This window comes from Crocuta crocuta, unplaced genomic scaffold (genome assembly GCF_008692635.1).
Source record: "Crocuta crocuta isolate KB4526 unplaced genomic scaffold, BGI_CrCroc_1.0 scaffold72, whole genome shotgun sequence".
Taxonomy (NCBI): domain Eukaryota; kingdom Metazoa; phylum Chordata; class Mammalia; order Carnivora; family Hyaenidae; genus Crocuta; species Crocuta crocuta.
In genome coordinates this window covers 2835108-2857594 of record NW_027529427.1, presented here as the reverse complement: position 1 = coordinate 2857594, position 22487 = coordinate 2835108, and the positions used below count along the sequence as shown (strand labels likewise).

General features: G+C 48.5%; 1 protein-coding gene across 1 annotated transcript in view; it reads left to right on the top strand.

Annotated features, from left to right (window-relative positions):
* Nucleotides 1-15523, top strand: part of CD9 (CD9 molecule) — a 34197-nt gene extending 18674 nt beyond the window's left edge. The window contains exons 2-8 of the mRNA XM_077759148.1: nucleotides 2753-2855; nucleotides 10047-10144; nucleotides 10870-10944; nucleotides 12583-12681; nucleotides 12853-12942; nucleotides 13582-13665; nucleotides 14959-15523. Coding sequence (XP_077615274.1) covers nucleotides 2753-2855; nucleotides 10047-10144; nucleotides 10870-10944; nucleotides 12583-12681; nucleotides 12853-12942; nucleotides 13582-13665; nucleotides 14959-15024 — 615 coding nt within the window. The 3' untranslated portion in view covers nucleotides 15025-15523. The remainder of the gene's footprint in view (nucleotides 1-2752; nucleotides 2856-10046; nucleotides 10145-10869; nucleotides 10945-12582; nucleotides 12682-12852; nucleotides 12943-13581; nucleotides 13666-14958) is intronic.
* Nucleotides 15524-22487: the final 6964 nt, after the last annotated feature.

The following is a 22487-nucleotide window of genomic DNA, read 5'->3' as shown; positions in this document are numbered from 1 at the left end:
GATAAATGACTGGACTTCTACAGATTGTCTCAGGCTCTGTGACATGATAAAATAGAAGAGGCCTGATCACTGCAGGTTTTATGTGAGCGCCCTGTTACCCATGGAATCATTCCCAAAGAGAAATAATTGAAGCTAACTTGTCTTTTTAAAAAATTTTTTTAATGTTTATTTATTTTTCGGAGAGAGAAAGAGGGAGACAAGAGTGCAAGCGAGGGAGAGGTAGAGCGAGAGGGAGACACGCAATCTGAAGCAGCTCCAGGCTCTGAGCTGTCACCACAGAGCCCGACGCGGGGCTCAAACTAATGAACTGCAAGATCATGACCTGAGCCGAAGTCGGTGGCTTAACTGACTGAGCCACCCAGGCGCCCCTGATTTTGTTTTTTTTAGGTAGGCTTCACACCCAGCGTGGAGGCAAACACGGGGCTTGAACTCACGACCCTGAGATAGTGACCTGAGCTGACATCAAGAGTGAGACACTTAACCAACTGAGCTACCCGGGCGTCCCACGGCTAATTCTTTGATAAGCCCAAGCATAGAGCAGAAACGGCAGTAGGGACACAGGCCTCTCTTAGGTCCCAGGTGTTCTTAGCAAGAGGGAGGACTGAGGACAAGGTTTGTGGCCATTTGCTGCCTGAAACCGAGAGCTGCCTCCAGAGCATGGTCAGTACCTGCCCACCGTGGTCTCAGGTCAACACTGTCATGTCCACATGGAGGCCAGCAGCCTGTCTCCCATTATCCAGGGGGCTCACTGGGCCTCTATATGTGGTGGGGAGAGGCAAAAGTATTGCCTTCTTTCTTTTAACTCTCCAGGAGCCCAGGGCGGAGCTAGGCCAGAGCCCACCCACCGGAGTCAGGACCCACTTAGTGTGTGCTTGTCCTGTGCTCAGTGTGCAGGGATTTCCCGGCCTGGCCCCACTGTGTCCCTGACCCAACGGGTGGCACTACTGAGTCAGGAGAACACAGGGTGTCCAGGCTAGTAGCCAGAAGGGAGACTCCTGCTTTCCCCCACGAGCCACATCTGCTGTCTTGGGATGAGGCTGGGAGACCCTCACTCACCTGCAAGTCTCCTGTGAAGAGGGAAAGCCTGGCATCCAAGAGTTTTTCTTTCCTGCAGCGTCCAGCCACGGGGCACCTGGGGTTAGGTATTTCTCACTGACGTTCGATACTCGCCTTCTGTCACGTGAGGACTAAGTCTGGGGAGACGAATGACTCCCCTCCGACGGGGGGAGTGTGATGCTTGTGGCCTGGGTGCTGATGAAGTTCTTCCCACAAAGCCCTTTGGGTTCCTCTTTCAGAATTACTTCTAATATGATCCCCTTTACCTCCAGCCATACTTAAAAGGCAAGGAAGGGCCACATTTCACCATTCCTGTTGTACAGATGGGAAAACTGAGGCAATAGAGCTCTGAGTCAGGAATTCCAGAGCCTCGCTGTGGAAATACACCACCAGAGGCAGGGGAACGGTTTTGACCCTATGGCAGCCTGAGGCCCTGGGTCGTCCTTTCCACTGCCGCCACCTCCACCCCCCACCGCCAAGTTCTGGGGAAAAGAAGAGGAGCAAACAATTAAGGAAAGAGGACTGGCCACACCATGGGCCACCCCCGCTCCCGGAGCAGAGAACCAAGCTCTCTCAGGAGCAGGGCTCTGACATAGGGCGCCTCTGTTGAGGAGGCATCCAGCAGGCCCTGCGCTGCAGCCTGAGAAACACTCTCACACAAGCCCTGGTCCAAGTGAGACACAGGGGAGCCCAGCTGGCCCTGGGGGTCAAGGACAACTTGGCAGTGGGCCACCTGCACGGGCTTCTAGTTCATCAATGCCAAGCTGGCATTTGGCAATTCTGTCCCTTGGTGGGAAAGGCTGCCCTTTGGGGTCCAGTGATTCAACTTGCCCACCTATGAAATGGGATTTTCAGAAGATTGGGAGATTACTCAGAGTGTCGTTATCAGATGTTTAAGATCAGATTGTTTAAGGATCACTCATAAGGAAGCACGTGTCTGAAGGCTGGAATGGGACTGGTGAGGTTTCCCAGGGAAAGGGACAAATGTGGGCCACTTAGGGGAGATGCTGCTATATGTCACTTAATGAGCCATGTGATTTTGTGAGGAATCACAGCTGCCCTCGTTGGTGCGTGGCTGTGTCCTTTGAGCAAACTTCTTTTTCATCATATGGTACATATACAAAGTAGTGCCTGAAACGTGAACAGATTAAAGAATAATCACGAAGGGAATATCCACGTCACCACCAACAAAGTCAAGAACTAGAACTAGATCCTGCTCTCCCAAGTGCTATTCCCTTATCAGAAATCCCTTCCTCCCCCTACAGGGCACCACACACTTGACTTTATGTTAATTCCTTTTTTTTTTTCTTTATCTTTGTCATTTATATATAGCTCTGAACAGTAGAGCATTTTTTAACTATAAGGCATCACATTGTATGTTTTTTGTGTCTCTTGCTTCTTTGGCATCATAAGATACACTCACTGTATTGCATGTAGCTACAGTGACTCATTTTTCACTGCTGTAGAGTATTCTAGTATCCATAAAGTATCCATTCTACCGGCTAGACTGCTACTAGGCAATTGTTCCCAGCTTGCTGATATTTTTAGCAAATGGACTGAACCCCACACTTGGCGGCTGTCACTACCAGGTGCACGGGGAGAGGCTCAGAGCCCTTTGCAAGTGTCCCCTTCGGTGTTGTGGGGCGGTGCTCCCACCAGCAGCCAGGACTGACACCACATCCTATATATCCTGCAGCTTGCTGGGATCGCGGTCCTTGCTGTTGGACTATGGCTCCGATTCGACTCTCAGACCAAGAGCATCTTCGAGCAAGACAGTCAGCCTTCCAGCTTCTACACAGGTGAGCAGGGGGAGACAGTATTCCCTCCAACCGTGGAAATTTCAGTGTTGATCTGGGGTGGGCCTGGGGAAAGACTTTTGCTCTAGCCACACTGGCCTGTCTTACAGTCTCTTTCGGGCAATGCTTTGTATTGCATGTGCCACAAATTTGCATCGGACTGATGTGGTTTCATCATGCTGACTAAGTCTGGCATTCTTACCATTCCCCCAATAGGAAATGGGCTCTGCCAAAAGTTGCTGCCACTCTTGAGGGTTTAAGAACCTTAGTTCTTATCCCTAACCATCTCTTAATGTCATGTCTTCTTAGGCTTGATCATTTCTTTAATTCAAAAAAAACTTTGTCCTGGGGATCCAGAGTCCCAGGAGTAAGGGAGGTGAGTCCTCCCCATGGTACTGATAGGGGCTCTGAGAACCAAAGCATCTGTCTGCTGCATAGTACAGTCAGGGTTAATAAGAGACCAGCTGAGATGCCAGCCCCTTAGGCCCCTGGTGCTGGTAAATGCCACAAGGTATTTGGTTTTGTTTGGGGTTTTTTTTTCTTTTTTTTAATGTTTTTATTTATTTCTGAGAGAAGGAGAGAGGCAGCGTGAGCAGGGAAGGGTCAGAGAGAGAGGGAGACACAGAACATGAAGCAGGCTCCAGGTTCTGAGCTAGCCATCAGCACAGAGCCTAATGCGGGGTTCGAACCCATGAACCGTGAAATCATGACCTGAGCCTGCCGGACGCTTAACCAACTTGAGCCACCCAGGTGCTCCTTTTTTTTTTTTTTCTTTTTTAATGTTTGTTTCTTTTTGAGACAGAGACAAAGATAGAGCATGAGTAGGGGAGGAGCAGAGAGAGAAGGAGACACAGAATCCAAAATAGGCTCCAGGCTCTGAGCTGTCAGCACAGAGCCCGATGTGGGTCTCAAACCCAAGAGGCAGGAGATCATGCCCTGAACCGAAATCAGCCACCTTTCCAACTGAGCCACCCAGGTGCCCCTATATGTTTGTTTTTTAAAGTGCTTTTGCTTTAGGGCAAAAGTTTCTAGTTTAAACACAAATAGGCTTAGCAGCTCACACAGGCTCCTGGGCATCCTTTTCTCTTTTCTACCATTATTCTGTCCCTTTCACCTGCTGGGTCACCACTGAGGCTCACCCAGTGTAACGCCCCAGTTTCTAGGCAGTGCAAAATCCATAGCCCTCCTTTCTGTGTTGGGGAGAGGAAACACTTCATTTACGAGAAACGGAGGAGCCCCCTATTTTTAGGATAATGCTGCCATGTCATCAGGCTCAAAGTGTAAGTTTGGTCACTTCCTTCCCACCCACCAAAGGAGTTATTTTTATTATTATTTTTTAATGTTTTATTTATTTCTAGGAGAGAGAGAAAGACAGCGTGAGCAGGGGAGGGTCAGAGAGAGAGGGAGTCACAGACTCTGAAATAGGCTCCAGGATCTGAGCTGGCAGTCAGCACAGAGCCTGACGCGGGGCTCGAACCCACGAACCGCGAGATCATGACCTAAGCGAAAGTCGGACGCTTAACCGACTACGCCACCCAGGCACCCCCCAAAGGAGTTATTTTTTTAAAAAAAGATAGAGAATACAGGCTGAAGAGAGTTATCCCCCAGGCCTTCTGGAAGGACGAGGTGGCTGGTGGCCACACGCACCCCCTTCCTGCCTCCCAGGGGCCACCTGGGCCGGGCCTGCACAGCCTGCTTGGCCACATGCACCTGGGCCCTCTGGACATTCCCCTCCTTTGATTGCTTGTTCCTGTTGTTGTTGGGGTTTTTTAGGGTGTGTCTCCCATGTCTCCCTATTTCCAGAAAGCAAGTGAAGGAAAGAAAAGCACAATTATGTTTTCTGGGAAAAAACAAACTACACACACACACACACACACACACACNNGGGGGGGGGGGGGCCCCGGAGCACCCCTCGTTGTCACGCCAGGGAGCTGTGAACCCTGTAGGGGAGAGAGGAGGGCACGCCTGCAGCATGTGGACGCGAGTGGCTTCCTGTTGGGGCCGGTTGTGCTGAGAACAGCCTGGTCTCCTGCTCTGCCTGCACTGTCAGCCCCAGGTTCTGTCTTCCGGGCTCTAGGACTCTGGCTGATTCGAAGTGTTTTTAGATGTGGGCAGCAAGGATCGCCTTGGCAAGTGGACGTATTAGAAGGAAGACGACCCCTTGTTCATGTGTCTCGCACTATCTCGCACTGTGTATTATTACATAATTCCGTAGGGTACATGGAATGATTTGCATCTTCTCTCCGAAGAAAGCAAGGCCTACAGAGGCTAAGGAGCTTGCCCAAGATAGGATTCGAACCCAGGACTACAAAAGCTGCTTCTTTTTTATTTTCTAAACATTTATTTATTTATTTATTTATTTATTTATTTATTTTTGAGAGACAGAACATGAGCAGGGGAGGGGCAGAGAGAGAGGAAGACACAGACTTGGAAGCAGGCTCCAGGCTCTGAGCTGTCAGCACAGAACCCGATGTGGGGCTCAAAATCACAAACCATGAGATCATGACCTGAGCCAAAGCTGGACGCTCAACCAACTAAGCCACCCAGGTGTCCCCAAAAGCTGCTTCTTGGATTATCCATTTTAGATTGTGGAGACGACTCCCCGTGTGGGAATAGAAAGAATCTCCACTGACTTGATGTTCCCCATTGGGGGAACCTTGGCCTTTGACCTTACCCAAACTGTAGTTGAGAGAGAGAAGCCACCAGCACTGGTGGCCCTAGCCAGCAGATGACAGGTGAGGAAGTCATGCTGGGCGTCAGGAGAGAGATGAGCGCGCGGCTGGAGTAGCCACAGCCTGCCTCTGGGAATCTCACAGGATGCAGGAGGGCAGTGGTCCTACTTGAAGTGACCAGAAGGGTGACTTGAAGGCACAGTCCCAAAGAGACACCAGGATCCCTCGTTGGAGGCCAGTGGGCACTGCCCCCCTCAGCTCTAACAGAGGAATATTGACTTTGCTTCCCTAGGAAAGGGCTCTACTTTGGAGATTGTATTCTGCTTGCAGAAGCCCAAGCAAAGGAGGGTCATTCAAGTGGGACTAGAGCCGTCAGTCAGACGGGTGACCGCCGGGATCTGACTGGGCCTTGCAATTCACCAAGTGCTCTGGGAAACTGAGTCATCGTCATCCATGGGCAAAGGGCCAAGGAGGCTTCATTCTCTGTGTCCCCTTCGCCCTTGAGCTGTGACACCAGCCTTTGTGACGCCATGGCAGAGTGTCAGCTCCACCCTGATGATATTCCCAGCATCATGGGGTGACCGTACCTGGCACTGGGGTGCTAGCCATCTGCGGGGCAGCCCACGGGCCAGCCTGACCAGGCAACTGGCCCTTCAGAAACCCTGAAGGACCCAGGGGTGTCTTTTCTCCAGGGAGGCAACGGCTTCTAAAATAAAGAAAGAACGCGTAACCAGGCAGAGAAGCAAGTTAAAGCTGAAACTTTCCAACATTCAGAACAGTCGATAGTGAATCCAGAATAGCTGACAGCCTTATATGGGCCTTTTCTCCAATTCAGGCCCTGGGAGAGTCAGCCCGTCAGCAGTATCCATAATCCCAGGCCGCAAACATGATGGGGGAACTTCATTTTCTTGGTCCCGGGCCAGCGGCCCTTCTTAACTCCTTGGTGTCCTTCCAGAACCATCACCACTGAATGAGGGCGTCTGGGGGCTCCAGCCAGAGGCCACGGATGGCCACCCCCCCCCAGGGACATTCCTCTTTTTATGACAAGGTGCCTGATAATTTCCAGGATACATGGCTTTTGCCCTCAGTGTGCTAGGGCAGTTAGTGGCCTTGGGCACTTTGTCGTGTTGCTCTGTGCCTGGTTCTCCCCATCCTGAAACTCGCGGGGCTTACCCACCCCACACCTCTTGGAGACAGACAGCTACTGTGCTTGGCTTGTTAGTGCCAGTGGTCATCGGTGGGAGGAAGTGGGACCGAGAGAGAGAGAGAGAGAGAGAGAGAGCGCTCCAGTGGAGAGCTGCATAGGTTTCCTTTGAACCCCTGATTGAGTATTTGGAGACAATAAACTGTTCCAAGTTGCGAGATGGGCTTGGGGTGGTGACAAGAGGTGTGTCATTCTGTAGCCAAAGCCCAGAGCCCTGATACACAGGGGAAAAGAATGCTCAGTTTCATGTATAAAAGGACACCCCAGCATTTGCCTCTGTTGCACCAAAGGCTTTTTCTCTCTGGCCAGACCTGTACTGTCAGCCTGAAAAAGGAAGAATAAACAGCCCTAAAGCAAATTAATACAGTAATCCTGGAGAAGGCTCCGTGACGAATAACTTTTTCCATGAGTCAGACAGAAAGCCAACATTCACTTGTTTTATAAAGGGGAACGCTTTGTCATTTATCATCGCCGGCCTTTGCTAACACGCTCAGGATGCAGGCGAGAAGGAGCCTTGCCAAAGGGAAGCCCTGCGTGGCCCTGTAAGAGGTGGCCAAGCCCTCCAGTGGTTCTGTGGCTTCCGGGGAGTGTGGCTTGCCGATGAGACCCCCCTCTGGCTTGATAGCCGCTGCTAACATCCCCATCGACAGCTACCAGGGAATTGCTAGTCTTCAGCCCCAACTGGAGAGGGTAAGCCAGGATGCCCCAGATCTGCATCTACCCGAGCAAGATTTAAACCCAGCAAAACCTTTATCCTATAGGCTTCATCTGCTAAGCCCAAGAAATGAGTATTTACTATTTGCCAAGAAGCCCATTAGGAGGAGAATGTTATCTCTCTCTCTCTCTCTCTCTCTCTCTTTCTCTCTCACTGCATGGAAAATGCTTTTTTATTTAGTAGCTTCCCACTGCAGCTGATCCAACTCTCCTGACTTCCACCAGGGCTGTCCCAGCTTATGAACTGGGGTCTGGACTTAGAGAAAACATGTCTGTCCGTTCGTTCCCACTCAATTCTATTCCATGTGCTTATAAATCCTTTTGATCTCTTAATACCCCCTATTTATTCAGCCCCTGCCTCAGAGCTCAAAGGAGTGACCTCATCCTTACTTGTCTTGCCCCAGCGAGATGGGGAGAAACCAGGGCCGTTTGACTGCCGCAGCTCGCTGATGCCCCCATGGCAGAACCCACGGCTGAGGGAGGCCCCGCCTCCCGAGGCACCCATGCAGTCCGCCCATGGCCCCACAGTATCGGACAGCCCAGGATAGGACTTGACTCCGGGACAGGCTCCATTTGTCCCCTTGCCCAGTCTGGGCCGGGCATGCATGGGAACAATAGCCATATTCATACAACATAGGGGGTTGCCAGTAAACCCATGTGACCTGACATCACGACAGATGTGGGGGGAAAAAGCAGAGACACAAATGCTCCCTTGTGTGTGCTCTGCTTGGTGCTGCCCGTGAGCCTCAGCTGCAGGCAGACTGCACGGTTTGTTGCCTGCAAAGCCTCAGCCCCAGGACTGGGGGTGCAGATGTGGGACAGTGAGGTCACTGTGTCACCTGCCAAGGTTCTCATTGCAGTACCCTGTTGTGCATTGTGTGGAAACATCACAGTCACTCTCTCTCAGCTTCAGCCTGCACTTCAAGGAAGTCTCCCTAGTCCCAGTTAGTAGGGAGAGATCCGCAAGTATGTAAAAAGTCATCGCTGCAGTTATTAATAATTGTCACCCATCCCCTGTATTACTAAGACGAACAGTAGCTAGCATTTGTTGTGCACATTTGGATTAGATCACTTAATCTTTACAACAATCCTTGAGGCAGGCACGATTACCACCCCTGTTTTGAAGATTGAAAATTATTGCACAGAGAGATTAAGCAGCTTCCCTAGGGTCACAGAGCTGGCTTTCACACCCAGACATGCTCTCACCATGTGACAGGGATATGCATGCAAGACAGAGAGGCACGGGACTTCTCTTCCACTGTCCCCATGGGGTCTGCATGTTGGGGAGCTGGAGAAGGGGGTGATCCCTGCAGGACAGCTGTGGCTTTTCAAGAATATTACTGCAAGATGGGCCCGTCTGGACATTCCCTGGGGGGGTTATAGGACTAAGGCCAGGCTCCACTGTGTTCCCCTCCCAGGGGTTTGCTTCCTGTTGGGCCCCCGCAGAAGTTGCTCCCTTCTCACCACTTCCCCCACCCCCATCCCCACCTCCCCCCATCAGTTACTCAAACCCTGACTTAAAAACAGGGTCACTCACTTACCCTCCCTTTAAAGGAGGATCCTTCTCAGCCTTTACCTGGAGTCAATGAATTGCAACTGAAGATCTCTTTCGAGCACTCTAAGGGATGTTTTGAAATGCTCTAGCCACCTCTGATAAAGAAACAGAGGCCCAGAGAGGGAAAGTGTCTTTCCCAAGATCACACAGTAGTTAGTAGCAGAGTTGGGATCAAAACAAGAGTCTTCTGACACCAGGCCTGTCAGAAGTACTTTGCACGAGAGCAAGTACCTTTGCCAACCCGAGCCCTTGGGTGTTAACTAACTGCACACGCCTCACTACCACCTGGAAGCCGGGCAGGGAGGCGGCCCTTCTGGGAATGAGGCGGGGCTGGTCCAGCAGAGCGTGGAGGTCTGAGTGAACGCAACACCTGTCCTACGGAAAGCTTGCTCTGACGGACTCTTGTCGGGTAGAGGCCAGTGGGAGGCTCATCAGGTCCCAGGAAGTTAGCCCTGGTTGGGAGGGTCTATTTTAATTAGTGAGAGTGGATTTGTTTTGCTGGAAACAGCTAACAGACTGGATCCGTTTACATCCTGAGTCAAACCTGGGGATTCCGGTGGATGTCTTTGTCCTAGTTATAGAAGGTAATGAGTACCCTCCAGGAAGGCCAGGGTCAGAGAGGGGTGAGGACTTCATGCGGCCGGGGTCCTAGAAAAGAAATTGGTGGGAAGGAGACTTAAGAGCAGAGGTGGAAGAGGCTATTTTGTTGTTGTTGTTGTTTTAATTTTTTAATGTTTATTTTTGAGAGAGAGAGAAGAACATGGTGGGGAAAGAGATGGAGGCACAGAATCCCAAGCAGGCTCCAGGGTCTGAGCTGTCAGCACAGAGCCTAGCGCGGGGCTCAAACTTGAACTGTGAGATCGTGACCCGAGCCGAAGTTGGATGCTTAGTTGACCCAGGCGCCCTGAGGAGGCTGTTTTTAAGGATGGCGGTGGGGGTGGAGGGGCAGCACAGATTATAATCTTATAGAGGGGGAAAAAGAGTTGCAAGACATGTCTAGGTCTCAACACTAATGACTCCATGCCTTACCCTCTGCTGTCTGTCCTCAGGAGTTTATATTCTGATTGGAGCCGGTGCTCTCATGATGCTGGTGGGTTTCCTGGGCTGTTGTGGGGCCGTGCAAGAGTCCCAGTGCATGCTGGGATTGGTGAGTACCCCTCCTGCTCCCTCACAGCCACTCTGACCCAAGGGCCCCGCCCCCAAGATCTCATAGGACAGACGGGGTAGGATGGGGTGCAGAGGGTACCCTAAAGGCATGAGCTATCCTCAGCCCCCACAGTGTTGCTCCATTCCAGGCCCTGCCCCCAACCCCAGCCTCCCAGCCATTGCCTCCCTCCCCTGTAGTGAGGCCTTGCTTCTCTTCTGTTCTGGAGCCTCTCTGTCTTATCACTTCCTTTAGGCGACTAAATGCCAGGACTTTGTTTTCCCCTTTTCCGAGGACCACGTTTGCTTTTTTTCCCTGAATCCACAGGTACCTTTGCCTTCTCTGATTTTAAAATTTGTTAACAAGTTTCTTCAAATTTCAGAGTGTATTCACTTTCTTTGTTTCTTCAAATCCCTGCGGGTTTCGTGAGTAAGCAATGGTATCTCATCCCTGACTCTTAATTAACACCTTAAAAATATCAATTCTGGGGTCAGCCGCGCCCTGTTCTTTCCTCCTGAGTGGGAATCTCTTCCTACTACTGCTTCCACTCCTTGCCTTGGCTTAATGCTCACAGTTCCATAAACTTCTTCCATCCCTTCCAGGCTGTTCATTTGCATCCCCAGATGTCCGGCCCCCACAGAGTTACCGTTCCTCCTTATTCTCTAGGATGCCCTTTGTGGTTGGCTGGCTGGGATTTCCCCTCATCTTACCCCTTCTTTGCCTTCTAGTTCTTTGGCTTCCTCTTGGTGATATTTGCCATTGAAATAGCCGCGGCCATCTGGGGATATTCCCACAAAGATGAGGTAGGTATCTCCTGTAAGATCTCTCGGCAGTGATCCAGGTTTGGGAATTTGGGGGTGGGCGTGATGAGAGCGGCAGGTGTACCAGCTGGCCACTTTGGTCAGCTTCCAACCATCAAACGTGCCTCCCACTTCACCACGTTCCCAAACGCCCAGAAGAGCGTGAGCTCCCCCACGACAGGGGATGTGGGTGTCGTGCCAACCACAGCTTCCGGGTCCATGAATGGTGCTGGCACAGAGTAGATGTTCAGGAAATTCGCATTGGGTCCGTGTGTGAGTGTGTGTGTCTGTGTGTGTGTGTGTCTGTGTATCTGTGTCTGTGTCTCACACCTCAGCAGGCCAGTCCTGACTCCTCTAGAAAGATAGCTTAGGAAAATAAGCCTTTGTGGGAGCTGGAGGTCCCTGCTCCCCCACCGAGTCTATGAATATGTGCTACCATGAGCCAGGTGCTGGCCAGACCCGGTGTGGGTCCAGAGATACACAAGCTGTGGTCCCCACACTCTGCCACCCAAATGTGGGAGATAGATATGCATTTGATAAGTGTCATAGAAGTCATTATATCCAGAAGTTCCATGGGGTTTGAGAAGGTGGCATGCCAAAGGGAAATCGCTTCTGGCTTCATGGAGAAGGGGACACCTGCCTAAATCTTGGATGAGAGATAGGATTTCAGGAGGAAAGTTGGTGGGAGACCAAGTACTTTCCGGCAAAGAGAGCTGAATGTGGGTTACACTGGGTGGCCACTGAAAGTTGTGGGCCAGATGGGCCATGTCAGAACTGTGTTTTAGGAAGGGCTATCTCGGCACGTTTAGCAAGAAGGAGAAGAGAAGAGAGACTGGATGTAGAAACGCTGTTTTAACAACAACAACAAAGATTTAATTATCCAGACATAAATGCTACAACTGAAGAAATAGGAAGGGCTGATCATGACAGCTGCTGGACAAATCCTGGATGTTCATCAGTTAATTGATTGGGGGTGGGGTACCAGGGACAGGCATTTGTTAAAAAGCTAGGGTATACTCAGGTACCCAGATGCAGGAGGGTAATATAGCCTTCATATTATAACAGCTAATACTTATTCCACATTTACTCTGTGCCAGACACTGCGCTAAGGGCTGAACAGGCAATACCTCACCTAAGTCCTCACAGTAACCTCTGAGGAGGCATGGACTGTTATAATCTCTGTCCTACATATGCAGAAACTGAGGTACAGAGACGTTTGGTAACTTGCCAAAAGTCACACAGCCTCTAAGGGAAGAAGTAAAGCTGCAAGCCTGAGGAACTTGCCCAGTCAGGAGCTAAAGGGTTTGTTTTTTTTGTTTTTTTTGTTTTTTTATTGTTTTTTTGAGGAGAGTCCATTTGGTGCACAGGTGAAGGGAAGTTGCCAAGTGGGGCAGGAGGGACCTGCCCAAGGTGGAAGAGAAGGAGAGAAGATGGCCGGATTGGGTTCCCGGGGCCATGGGAGGAGACGAGGAGGGCGCCCGAGGTGCTGGGAGAGGCGGGACCAGTCTGGTGGCTTCAGTCTGCTCAGTGACGTTTTCCAAACACAGGAGTTTGTTGGCTGGGCGTGAACAAGATGGAACAGGTGACATGTATTTGTTCTGGAAAAAGCATCTCTGACCCCCTCTTGTCCACCCATCGTAGGTGATTCAGGAAGTCCAGGAGTTTTACAAGGATACCTACAACAAGCTGAAATCCAAGGACGAGCCCCAGCGGGAAACCCTGAAAGCCATCCACTATGCGGTATGTCACCCGCGTCAACACCACGACGACCACCGCCCCCCCACCCCGCCAACCTTCCCCCAGAACGTGCGTGCACACGGGGTACGCATTGCACCGGCCCGTGCGTCTCCGTTCTAATCACCCTTTCTTGTCGTTGTTTCTCTTTCCCCATCCCTGTGCTTCCCCCCGCAGCTGGACTGTTGTGGTTTGACTGGTGGCATAGAGCAGTTTATCTCCGACATCTGCCCCCAGAAGGATATACTGTCCTCCATCACAGTGAAGGTAAAGTTAAAAACACAATGAAGGTAAACCGTTGCGTCCTTGCCTGGCTGCTCCCACGAGGCTTGACGTGAAACCTTGCCCTCTCATTCTGGGGGGACGGGCATCTAAGTGCTGCAGAACTACCCCTTCCGGCTGCCAGAGGGCCCCACAGCAACCGTCTCTTCCCTCCCCTGCCCTGGGGCCTCTGTTTCCTCAAGGGCAGCAAAACAGAGCCAGGCCAGGGAAATAGCAAAAGGATTCTAGTGGCACCTGGAACTACCAGCTGCTGGCTTCTCTCCAGCCTCCCCAGGTGTGCTCTGAATTCTGTACTCCCCTTCTTAGACGTATAAACGAATCATGACTGTAAGTTAGAGCTAATGTCCACACTTTACAATACTAGGAAGTAGCCCGATGGCCTGATAAGAAATAGTCCCCAAACCCTTCTTCCTTCCCTTATTTCTTACCCAGACTTTAGGGACCCACCTCCATATCTCTTGGTTCTCCTTTCCACCCACCAGCCAGGACACCTGAGCACTCCTGTCCTGAGCCCCTTGTCCGGGACCCCCAGTGTTCCCAGTGTGAAGCAGGTGCTGTGGGAAAGAGGAGGGGCGCCTGGAGCAGGGATTGTGTGTGACCTGAGTCTTGGTTTGCCCCCCCAAGCCCTGCCCTGAGGCCATAAAAGAAGTCTTTCAGAACAAATTCCACATCATCGGCGCGGTGGGCATTGGGATTGCCGTGGTGATGGTGAGTATTGGGGACGTTGGGAGGGACTGATATGTCTTCGCAATTAACACCTGTGAAGCACATACTCTGGCCAGGCACTGTTTTCATGAATCAGTTCATTCATCAACTAGGTTAATCCTCACCATACCTATGAGACAGGAGCTGTTAGTACTCCCACCTTACAGACCAGGAAGCGGAGAGAGAGGTTGAGTTGATCAAAACCTCGGAGCTCATGAGTGAAGCATCTGGGATTTGAGCTCTGTGTGTCTCCAGAATGCATTCTTTTAACCATTAGGGTTCAAGGGCAAATGTAAGGTGATGCCAGTCTGGCTGGTCGGTGAACCATTCTTTGAGTAGCGAGAGTGTAGATCACCCAGCCCTGTTAGTGACCCTGGGATAGTCTTCAGGACATGTTTCTGTTATGTGCCTGCTTTTCTTTTCCCGAAGAAAGTAGTTCACTTAAAGTTACATGGGTGGAAATTGTTTCACACACGTGCATTACACCCATAGTCTGAAAGGCATGTGAAGGTGGCACAGCCAGAAGGAAGATTCTAGGCTTCAAATAAGCTGCTGTCCTGCCAATCAGCCCCTAGAAACCATTAAGTGCATACGAGGTTCCCTGGGGTTACTCCCTCTTTCCCCAAGAGGGAACTCTGTACCTGGCCTCCCACTGCCCCAGTAAGACTCCCAAAAGTGAGAATTCCTTCCTTTCTTGGTGGTTATTTACACCTAAGAAAGGCTTTGAGGCAGCTTTCAGTAAAAGGCATAATAATACCTTTTAATAGAATATAAAACAGACATTCACAAAGATGGGAAATTCAGGCCTATGTGGATTATCAGAATGTCTGGCGTTTGAGCATTAAATGTAACTCTGAATTGGGGAGCCTGGGTGGCTCAGCTGGCTGAGCAGCTGACTTCAACTCAGGTTATGATCTCAGTTTCTAAGTTCAAGTCCACATGTGGCTGACAGCAGTGAGCCCTCTTTGAATCTTCTGTCCCCCCCCGCCCCTCCCCCATTCACACACACTCCCTCTCTCTCCAAAGTAAATAAAACTTTTTTTTAAATTCTAAATTTAGCCCTGAGCTTATTTGTCACACTCTGGAAGTTCTTCAGGGAAGTTGCTTGTGCAGTTTCATTCACAAGCGGCTGCAGACCCTCCGAATCCCAGCGGTCAGCGGCTCTCCCCATTACCTCGCCCCCGTCCCTCCTGCTTCGGCACCCTGTACATTCCTAGCCATGACTCCCTCTTTCCTCTTCCTCAACCTGCCCGGAGCCACGCCACCCTGTTCCTCACGTTCCTTTCTGTCTTCTAGATTTTTGGCATGATCTTCAGTATGATCCTGTGCTGTGCTATCCGCAGGAGCCGAGAGATGGTCTAGAGTCAGCTTGTACCCCTGAGCAGGAAGGTCCACCCCTAAAGATTGTTGCTTATTTTCCTGGGGTTTTGTGTTTGTGTGTTTTGGGTTTTAGTTTTTTGGTTTTGTGTTTTTTTTTTTTTGGTGTTGTGTTGTTTTTGTTTTTGTATTTTTTTTATTTTTTGCCACTAACTTTAGTATTCATTCCGCATTGCTAAACAAAAAAGTTATTCCATGTCTGTCTTTTTAATGCTTTATTCAGTATTGGTATTTGTAGTTGAGGGATTTGGGGATTTGGTTTGCTTTGGTTTATAATTTTTTTGGTTGTTTGTTTTTGCTTATTATGTTAAGCAGAAATCCTGCAATGAAAGGTACTATATTTGCTAGACTCTGGACAAAAGATATTGTACATAAAGAGAATTTTTTTTTGTCTTTAAATAGATAAAAAAATGTCTATCAAACTTAATCAGGTTGTAACTTATGTTGAAGACAATTTGATACATAATAAATGATGATGACAATATCCTGGACTGGTTTTTGGTTTTGCTTCCTTTATTTTTTTTATTATTTTTCGTATGTCTTTCATATGGTCTAACTGCATTTATATGAAAAATAGGTTGGAAAGTTGGTCTCCCTACTTGACTAATGAAGAAAGCAAGAGACGAAGGGATTTTGATCCAAAATCACACAATTATTTTTTTTTTATGTCTTTATTTTGAGAGACAGAGACAGAGAGCGAGCAGGAGAGGGTCAGAGAGAGAGGGAGTTACAGAATCCAAAGACAGGCTCCAGGCTCCAAGCTAGCTGTCAGCACAGAGCCCGATGTGGGGCTCGAACCCACAGACTGTGAGATCATGACCTGAGCCGAAGTCGGACACTTAATCGACTGAGCCACCCAGGTGCCCCCAAAATCACACAATTATTAACAGAGTCCACATCAGACCTAGCCCCCAACTCTTTCTTGTAGTATTGGGTTGTATCTTGGGGGGACAATGGTGACTCCCTGATGGCAGGGACTTCGTTCTATTCACTACTGTGCCCCGAGCACCTAGAACCTATTGTCTAGTGCATAGTAGGTGCTCAGTAAATATTTGTTATCCATTAATATTCGTTGGTTGAATAAATGAGAGTATACACATCAGGGCTTGATCAGAGAAGTGAAATATTAATGTTAAATATCATAATTTACATTATATATGTATATATAATGTGTGTGTGTGCACGTGTGTGTAATTTGCTACAGGTATTTGACCTTGTACAATCATTGGAGTTGGTTATACAGTCTCTTTAAAACCATTGTCTTTAGTCTGGGTGGCTCAGTCAGTCTTGATCTCAATTCAGGTCTTGATCTCAGGGTGGTGACTTTCAGCCCAGCACTTGAAAAAAAAAAAGCCATTGTGTTTGCATCTGACACTAGATGTAGAAGCCCACAGGGCAGACAGTCAAGAAGGCAAGAAGATGGATGTAGTTGGGGAGAGCAAGAACAGGTCAGAACTCTAACATGAGCTAGCACCCATGAAAACAGACAAATCAAGGGGCACCTGGGTGGCTTAGTTAAGGCTTAAGTGTCTGACTTCAGCTCAGGTCATGATCTTGCAGTCTGTGAGTTCGAGCCCTGCATCAGGCTCTGAACTGTCAGCTGGAGCTGCTTCGGATTCTGTGTCTCCCTCTTTCTCTTTACCCCTTCCCTGCTTGTGCTCTGTCTCTGTCTCTCTCTCAAAAATAAATAAACATTTTTTAAAAATTTAAAAAAAATAAAAGAATCTGTGTCAATTCTTGTTCCTCTGATGCTGGTATGGGTCCTACAGAGGCCAGGACCCTATATGGTAGAGCTAAACACACACTGGCCAGGAGCTCGAGAAGCGGACATGAGCCCTCAAAAAAGCAACAGTCTTGTGTAAGTGGCAAAATGCTGCCTCGTTTCTTTCAGACCTCCTCTGTGAGGAGGGGGAGAAATCAGCGTTAGCACGCTTGCATCTCCTTGCTATTTTGTGGCCCCAGGAGCCCCATTAATCTGAATATTTGAGAGCTAACTGTACCGTTTCAGTGTGGAAATAACAGGTCAACCATTCTTTTTATGACAGTGTGAATGAGACTGTCTTCACTCAGGCATCCCAATCCCTGATTAACTCTAATACCTGTCCTGTTAGTGACTGTCAGCTCCCTCTACAAAAAGCAGGTCCCATCCACACATTTTCTGCTCTTCACTGAAGAGTGGATGGACTCAGAGTGTAAGGGCTTGCTACTGCTTCAGTCGAGGAACACTGCAGGGTTATACCCTGTCTTTTCAGTTTGGCATAAATAAAGGATCAATTGGCTGGCTTAAGCAAAAGCTTAAGAACACAAATGGTACCCCATGGAACCCAAGAATGGAAACACAGTTGAGCCATAGCAAGTTCCTGGAACCATGGGCTGGGACCCCCTGCCACTCTGCACTCCTGAGAGGTGCCTTTCACTCTCCAAAGAGACCCCTTGTCTCTGCCACTCTGTCCACATGGGTTGGAGAAAGGACTAGGCATCAACCCCCAAGTTTACACAGACAAACTCCGGTGACCTCACCTGAAATTTCAGGAGAGAAAATCACACCCAGTCTTCAGTGGAATATCTATCCCTGACTCCTCATCGGGCAGGTTGGGGAAGGAGCGCATGTAGTAAATACTTGACCACCCTCTGACCTGTAGACTGAGCCTAAGACCAGAAGAGAAGGGGTCACCGAGAGCTGGCAGACACCCAGAAAGGAGCCAGCTGGTCCACACTGCCCTCAACACAGCCGAACGAGCTTCCCTGACTCCTGGAGGGTGGGTCTAGTTGAAGCTTTGTAATTAAGGCAAAGCCAAGCTGGTCCACAGCTCTCAGAACCTGAAGGGCTTTTGGAACAAAGGCCTTTAGGAAGCTTTAGTCACAAAAAGGCAATAGACTGCCAATAGCATTAATAGCTATGTGTCCAGAAGGAACCTCCTTGAGCAAACAAAAGAGGAATGAACACACAGCTGGGTGTATTGGCCTTTTGGTTCACCTGGGAAACGCAGTGCGGGGGCTACAAGTTTGAATATAAGCAGGTGGATAGTAAAGGTTATTAAAGGTTATTACTTTACCTGATGCCCCTCAAGTGCTTTAAAATCCCCAAACTCCATGCCTTCTAGGGCAGAGCTGAGCATGAGCGATGCAAAGGTAGAGATGAGACCACAGGCATCCTGGCACTCATTCCGTGCTGCTGCCATTTCCTGTGGGAAGGGGTTTTAACTAGTGCATTAGGGCACTCCAAAAAGACAGTGTATTTTTGTTCCACTGAAAGTTAGGTCACCTCCTGAGCTGTTTGGGCACAGTATAGAAGAGTAGGGGTGGACTTACAGCACAGTGAGGCAGATCAGTAGCTGGGTGAACACTCCCATGCAAGGGCAGGGATCTGTGGGTAGGCTGGGGGTCCCGCTTTGCCCTATCCCAGTCAGTGTTTTAAATGACTTGGAATATTATCAAATATTATAGGTCTCACAAAGCTCTGAGGAATACCCAGTGATTTGAATAACAGAATCAGAGTTCAAAGAGATGTTAGGATCTGGAATAATGGATTATGACACCCAAAGGTTGTATCTTAACAGGAATAAATAATAAGTAAATGAAATCAAGGATCTACATGTGATTTAACATAGGTCCTCCTCCTTACACTTGCAGCTGAATAATACGTGGATTGCATGTTTGGCTGGCTAGATGATGGGGTTTTTTTCCCCTTATATATTAAGTCTTGAGGCCACCTCAGGTGTTGAGTTAGCAGCAAGGCACTATCAAAGGTGGTATTTCTGTAATTCTCTTGGCTTCTCTCACTCTGTCACAAGGTAGCTGCCACAGATCCAAACATCTCTGTATTCACAGCACAAAGTAAGGTAAAAGGACAAATACTTGCTACAACTACCTCTTTTATCTAAAATGCAAAAGCTTCCCCAAGAAGACTGGAAGCTGACTTCCACTAGTGCATCATTGACCAAAATCTGTCACATGAGTACTCAGCTACAAGGGAAGTGGAGAACACAAGTATTTAATTGTTCCAATCTTAGATACAAAGAAGGTGGGAAAGGGACGAATGAATTATGGGTGTTTTTATTCCATTTTAAAGTTGGAGGACATAAAATTTGGAGAAGTTAAGTATTTGCCCCAAGATCATACAGTTAATATATTGAATACAGATTTGAATCCAATTCTGTTTTTCTCCAGTCTTATTGCACATTTCACACAGTGGTCCCTCCAGGATCAACATCACAGGAAGAAATTTAACAGGAACACATAGGAACCTCTTTTTAAAAAATTTTTTAATGTTTATCTTTGAAAGAGACAGACAGAGCACAATCAGGGAGTGGCAGAGAGAGGGAGACAGAATCTGAAGCAGGCTCCAGGTTCTATCAACATGGAGCCTGACACAGGACTTGAACTCATGAACCATGAGATCATGACCTGAGCCGAAGTTGGATACTTAACCGACTGAGCCACCCAGGTGCCCCTTGGAACACACTGGATCCTCTTGATTGGAATAACTCATTACATAAATTCAGGATGGAGAAAGAATTTCATTTGAAAAAAGACAAGGAAGTATAGCTTACCACAAACTTAACAGAAGCCAAAACTGTGAGGTGAGGCTATCTTGGGCTCCATCCAGAGAGGTAGGTATCCAGATGGAAGGAGATAAAAAAGCCACAAAAAATGCAGCAGTCAGGCCCTCAGGCAGTATGATGCTCCAATCTGAGGGCCTCTCCTCAAAAAGTAAGGCAGCCAACTACAAAGACCTGGAGATGAGGGAGACCTTACTGAGGAGGGGCCTAAAACCATGTCATCCAAGAGGAGAGTGAAAGACCAAGGGCTTCTAACCTGCATGGGGTGGGGGGAACCAACATCACAACAATCTTGGTTTTCAAATATCTAAAGTGGTATAACGTGGACCAACGGCATATGTTGTCCCAGAGGCCACAGTGAGAACTTACGGTGGAATTCACAGGGAGCAGATGGTCGTTTAATACAAAGAAAATTCCTTAGAACCTTGGACTATCCAACAGAGTAGTGGGCCCCAAAGTGTGAAGGAGGCTCCAGGAGAAGCTGGAGATGTGGTGTGCCAATTCCTGCACCAATTGGGCCTTGAAAGAACTCCTACATCCCTCCCATCTCTAAGAGCTTATAAAGATGTAAGTCTTCAAGTAAATATTCAGTGTTGGGGTGGAAGAATTTCCTCTGCCCTTCAGGGTCCTTCTAGCTGGATTAAGAAACCAGTTGGCATGAGACAGATTAATAAGAGAAAATCAGATTTAATAGCATATGTACAGGAAATTCACACTGACACGGAAATTCCAAAGAGAGCCAAGCACATGAGCTAAGGCAAGGGGTAGAAATTTGAGGATACAGAGGAGAGAAAACCCAGGAAGGTGAAAGAAGAGATGTTGGAAAACAAAGTCTGCCCTATTATGTAGATAAGTTTCTTAGGTAAAGAGAGATCTTTATGAATAGCTTTCTTCCTAGAACAGTCAGTTGAGGGGGAGGTAGAGAACTTTTCCTAAATCTGCTAGGTTTTGATTGCTTTTAACTCAAAATATTGTTCATGCCAAAGTGGCCCATCTTGGGGCTGCCTGCCCTTGGTCCCTGAATCAGGAAACCATTGCTCTGTCTATATAGGTTTTTCTTTCCATTATTGGGGGGGGACAAAAAATGAAGGGGGGGCCTCTAATAATGGTTAAAGTAATAGGAACTGTGAATAGTTCTATTGGCAACCCAAAAATATTTCAAAATAATGTTTTATATCTGAAACTTGCATTTTTTCCACACTCAGTGCCATTTTGGGGCTTTTTAAGATGCAAGGAAAAGAGCACCCAGCCCTTAAATAATGGGGTTTGTTGGAAAGATAGTCAGCATCTCAGCAGCCATACCACAACTTCTTCCTTTCTGCACTTCTTTCCTGGATGGTGCCTAGTAGAGGCCTGAGATAGGCTTATCCTGGCTCTGTATATGCATCTCTGCTTCTCCCTGCATCTCATATTCAAGCTCCCTTAGCAGAAAGGATCTAATCACTAGTTTGGCATTATCCAATAAGAAGCATCCCCATTGGCATCTCTTGTCAGGACACCGACCCCTGATGCCATGGTTGTGGCCAAGGGAACAGTGTTAATGTCCAGGATGCTTGAATGGCCTTCCAAGCACAGGAAATTAGGCAGAAAGAACTCCCCAGGATGTCGTTTCTGGTCAGAGCTAACTGGCTCAAGGATGCATGGGTCAGTCACACTAGATGAACCCTGCCACGTTTTACTCCAAGGGAATCTGCAGTGGAATTCTCCGAGTAAATACTGTTAAGGTTGTTTTCCTTCAACAGGTGTGACCACACTCCAAGAGAGGTAAGATTATGCGTGTGGGTCTCTGAGAAGGAAAGTTGCAGAGAGGGTCTGTGAACCATGAAAAGTCAATGGCAGAGGCAGATGCAGCTTCATCAGTCCCAGGCCAAGGATCATCGAAGGCTAAGGACTTTTACACTGCCAAGCTAAGCTATCTCCTCTCCCCCTCTGGCCACCCCATCCACCCTCAGTATTTATGCTAGCTTGGAGACGCCTGAGAAGCTAATGTAATAGTTTTTACTCAATCATTGTCCAGCAGACGCCTGGAGAGCTAATTTGATTTCTTTACTTTTAAATTGGATTTCCCCAAACCATCTGCTTCCCCTGTAGCCATGCAGACAGAATCAGATCTTATCCCAATGTGGAATCTCTACTCCTCTGCGGGGCTCTAGGAGCCTGAACTGACCTGGCCAAGCAAGGCAGTGAGGGACCCAGTGAGGCTGTTCCAACACACCTTGCAAGGACAGTCACAGAGTTTGGGCTGTCCAACTGACCCTCAGCACTGCCCTGGGAGCTAGGAAAACATGAGGATTTTTCTCAATTCTTTTTTTTTTTTTAATGTTTATTTATTTTTGAGAGAGAGAGAGACGGAGCAGAGAGATGAGACACAGAATCTGAAGCAGGTCCCAGGCTCTGAGCTGTTAGCACAGAGCCTGATGCAGGGCTTGAACTCACAAGCTGTAAGATCATGACCTGAGCTGAAGTCAGATGTGAGCCACCCAGGTGCCCCTCTCTGTTCTTAATACAAGGGGAAACTGAGGGCCAAAGAAAAGAGGCAGTGACTTGCCCAGGACCACAAAGCTCAATCAAGCCTAGAGAAGCCCATTGGCTATGGAGGAAAGGTCAGAATGAGACACTGAAACAGATGTGTGTTCAAAAGACATTCCTAGCATTCAGCTAGCATGGTCTTGGGCCTTGGCTTCTTCATGTGTGAGTAGGAGCTGATAAAACCTATCTCACAGGGAAGTTTTGCAAATTGAAAGTATTAAAAAGAAGTGGGCTACCAAGCTGTGGAAAACACATGGGGGAACCTTAAATGCATATCACTAAGTTAAAGAAGCCAATCTGAAAAATCTACAAACTAGGTGATTCCAACTATATGACGTTCTGGAAAAGGCAAAACTA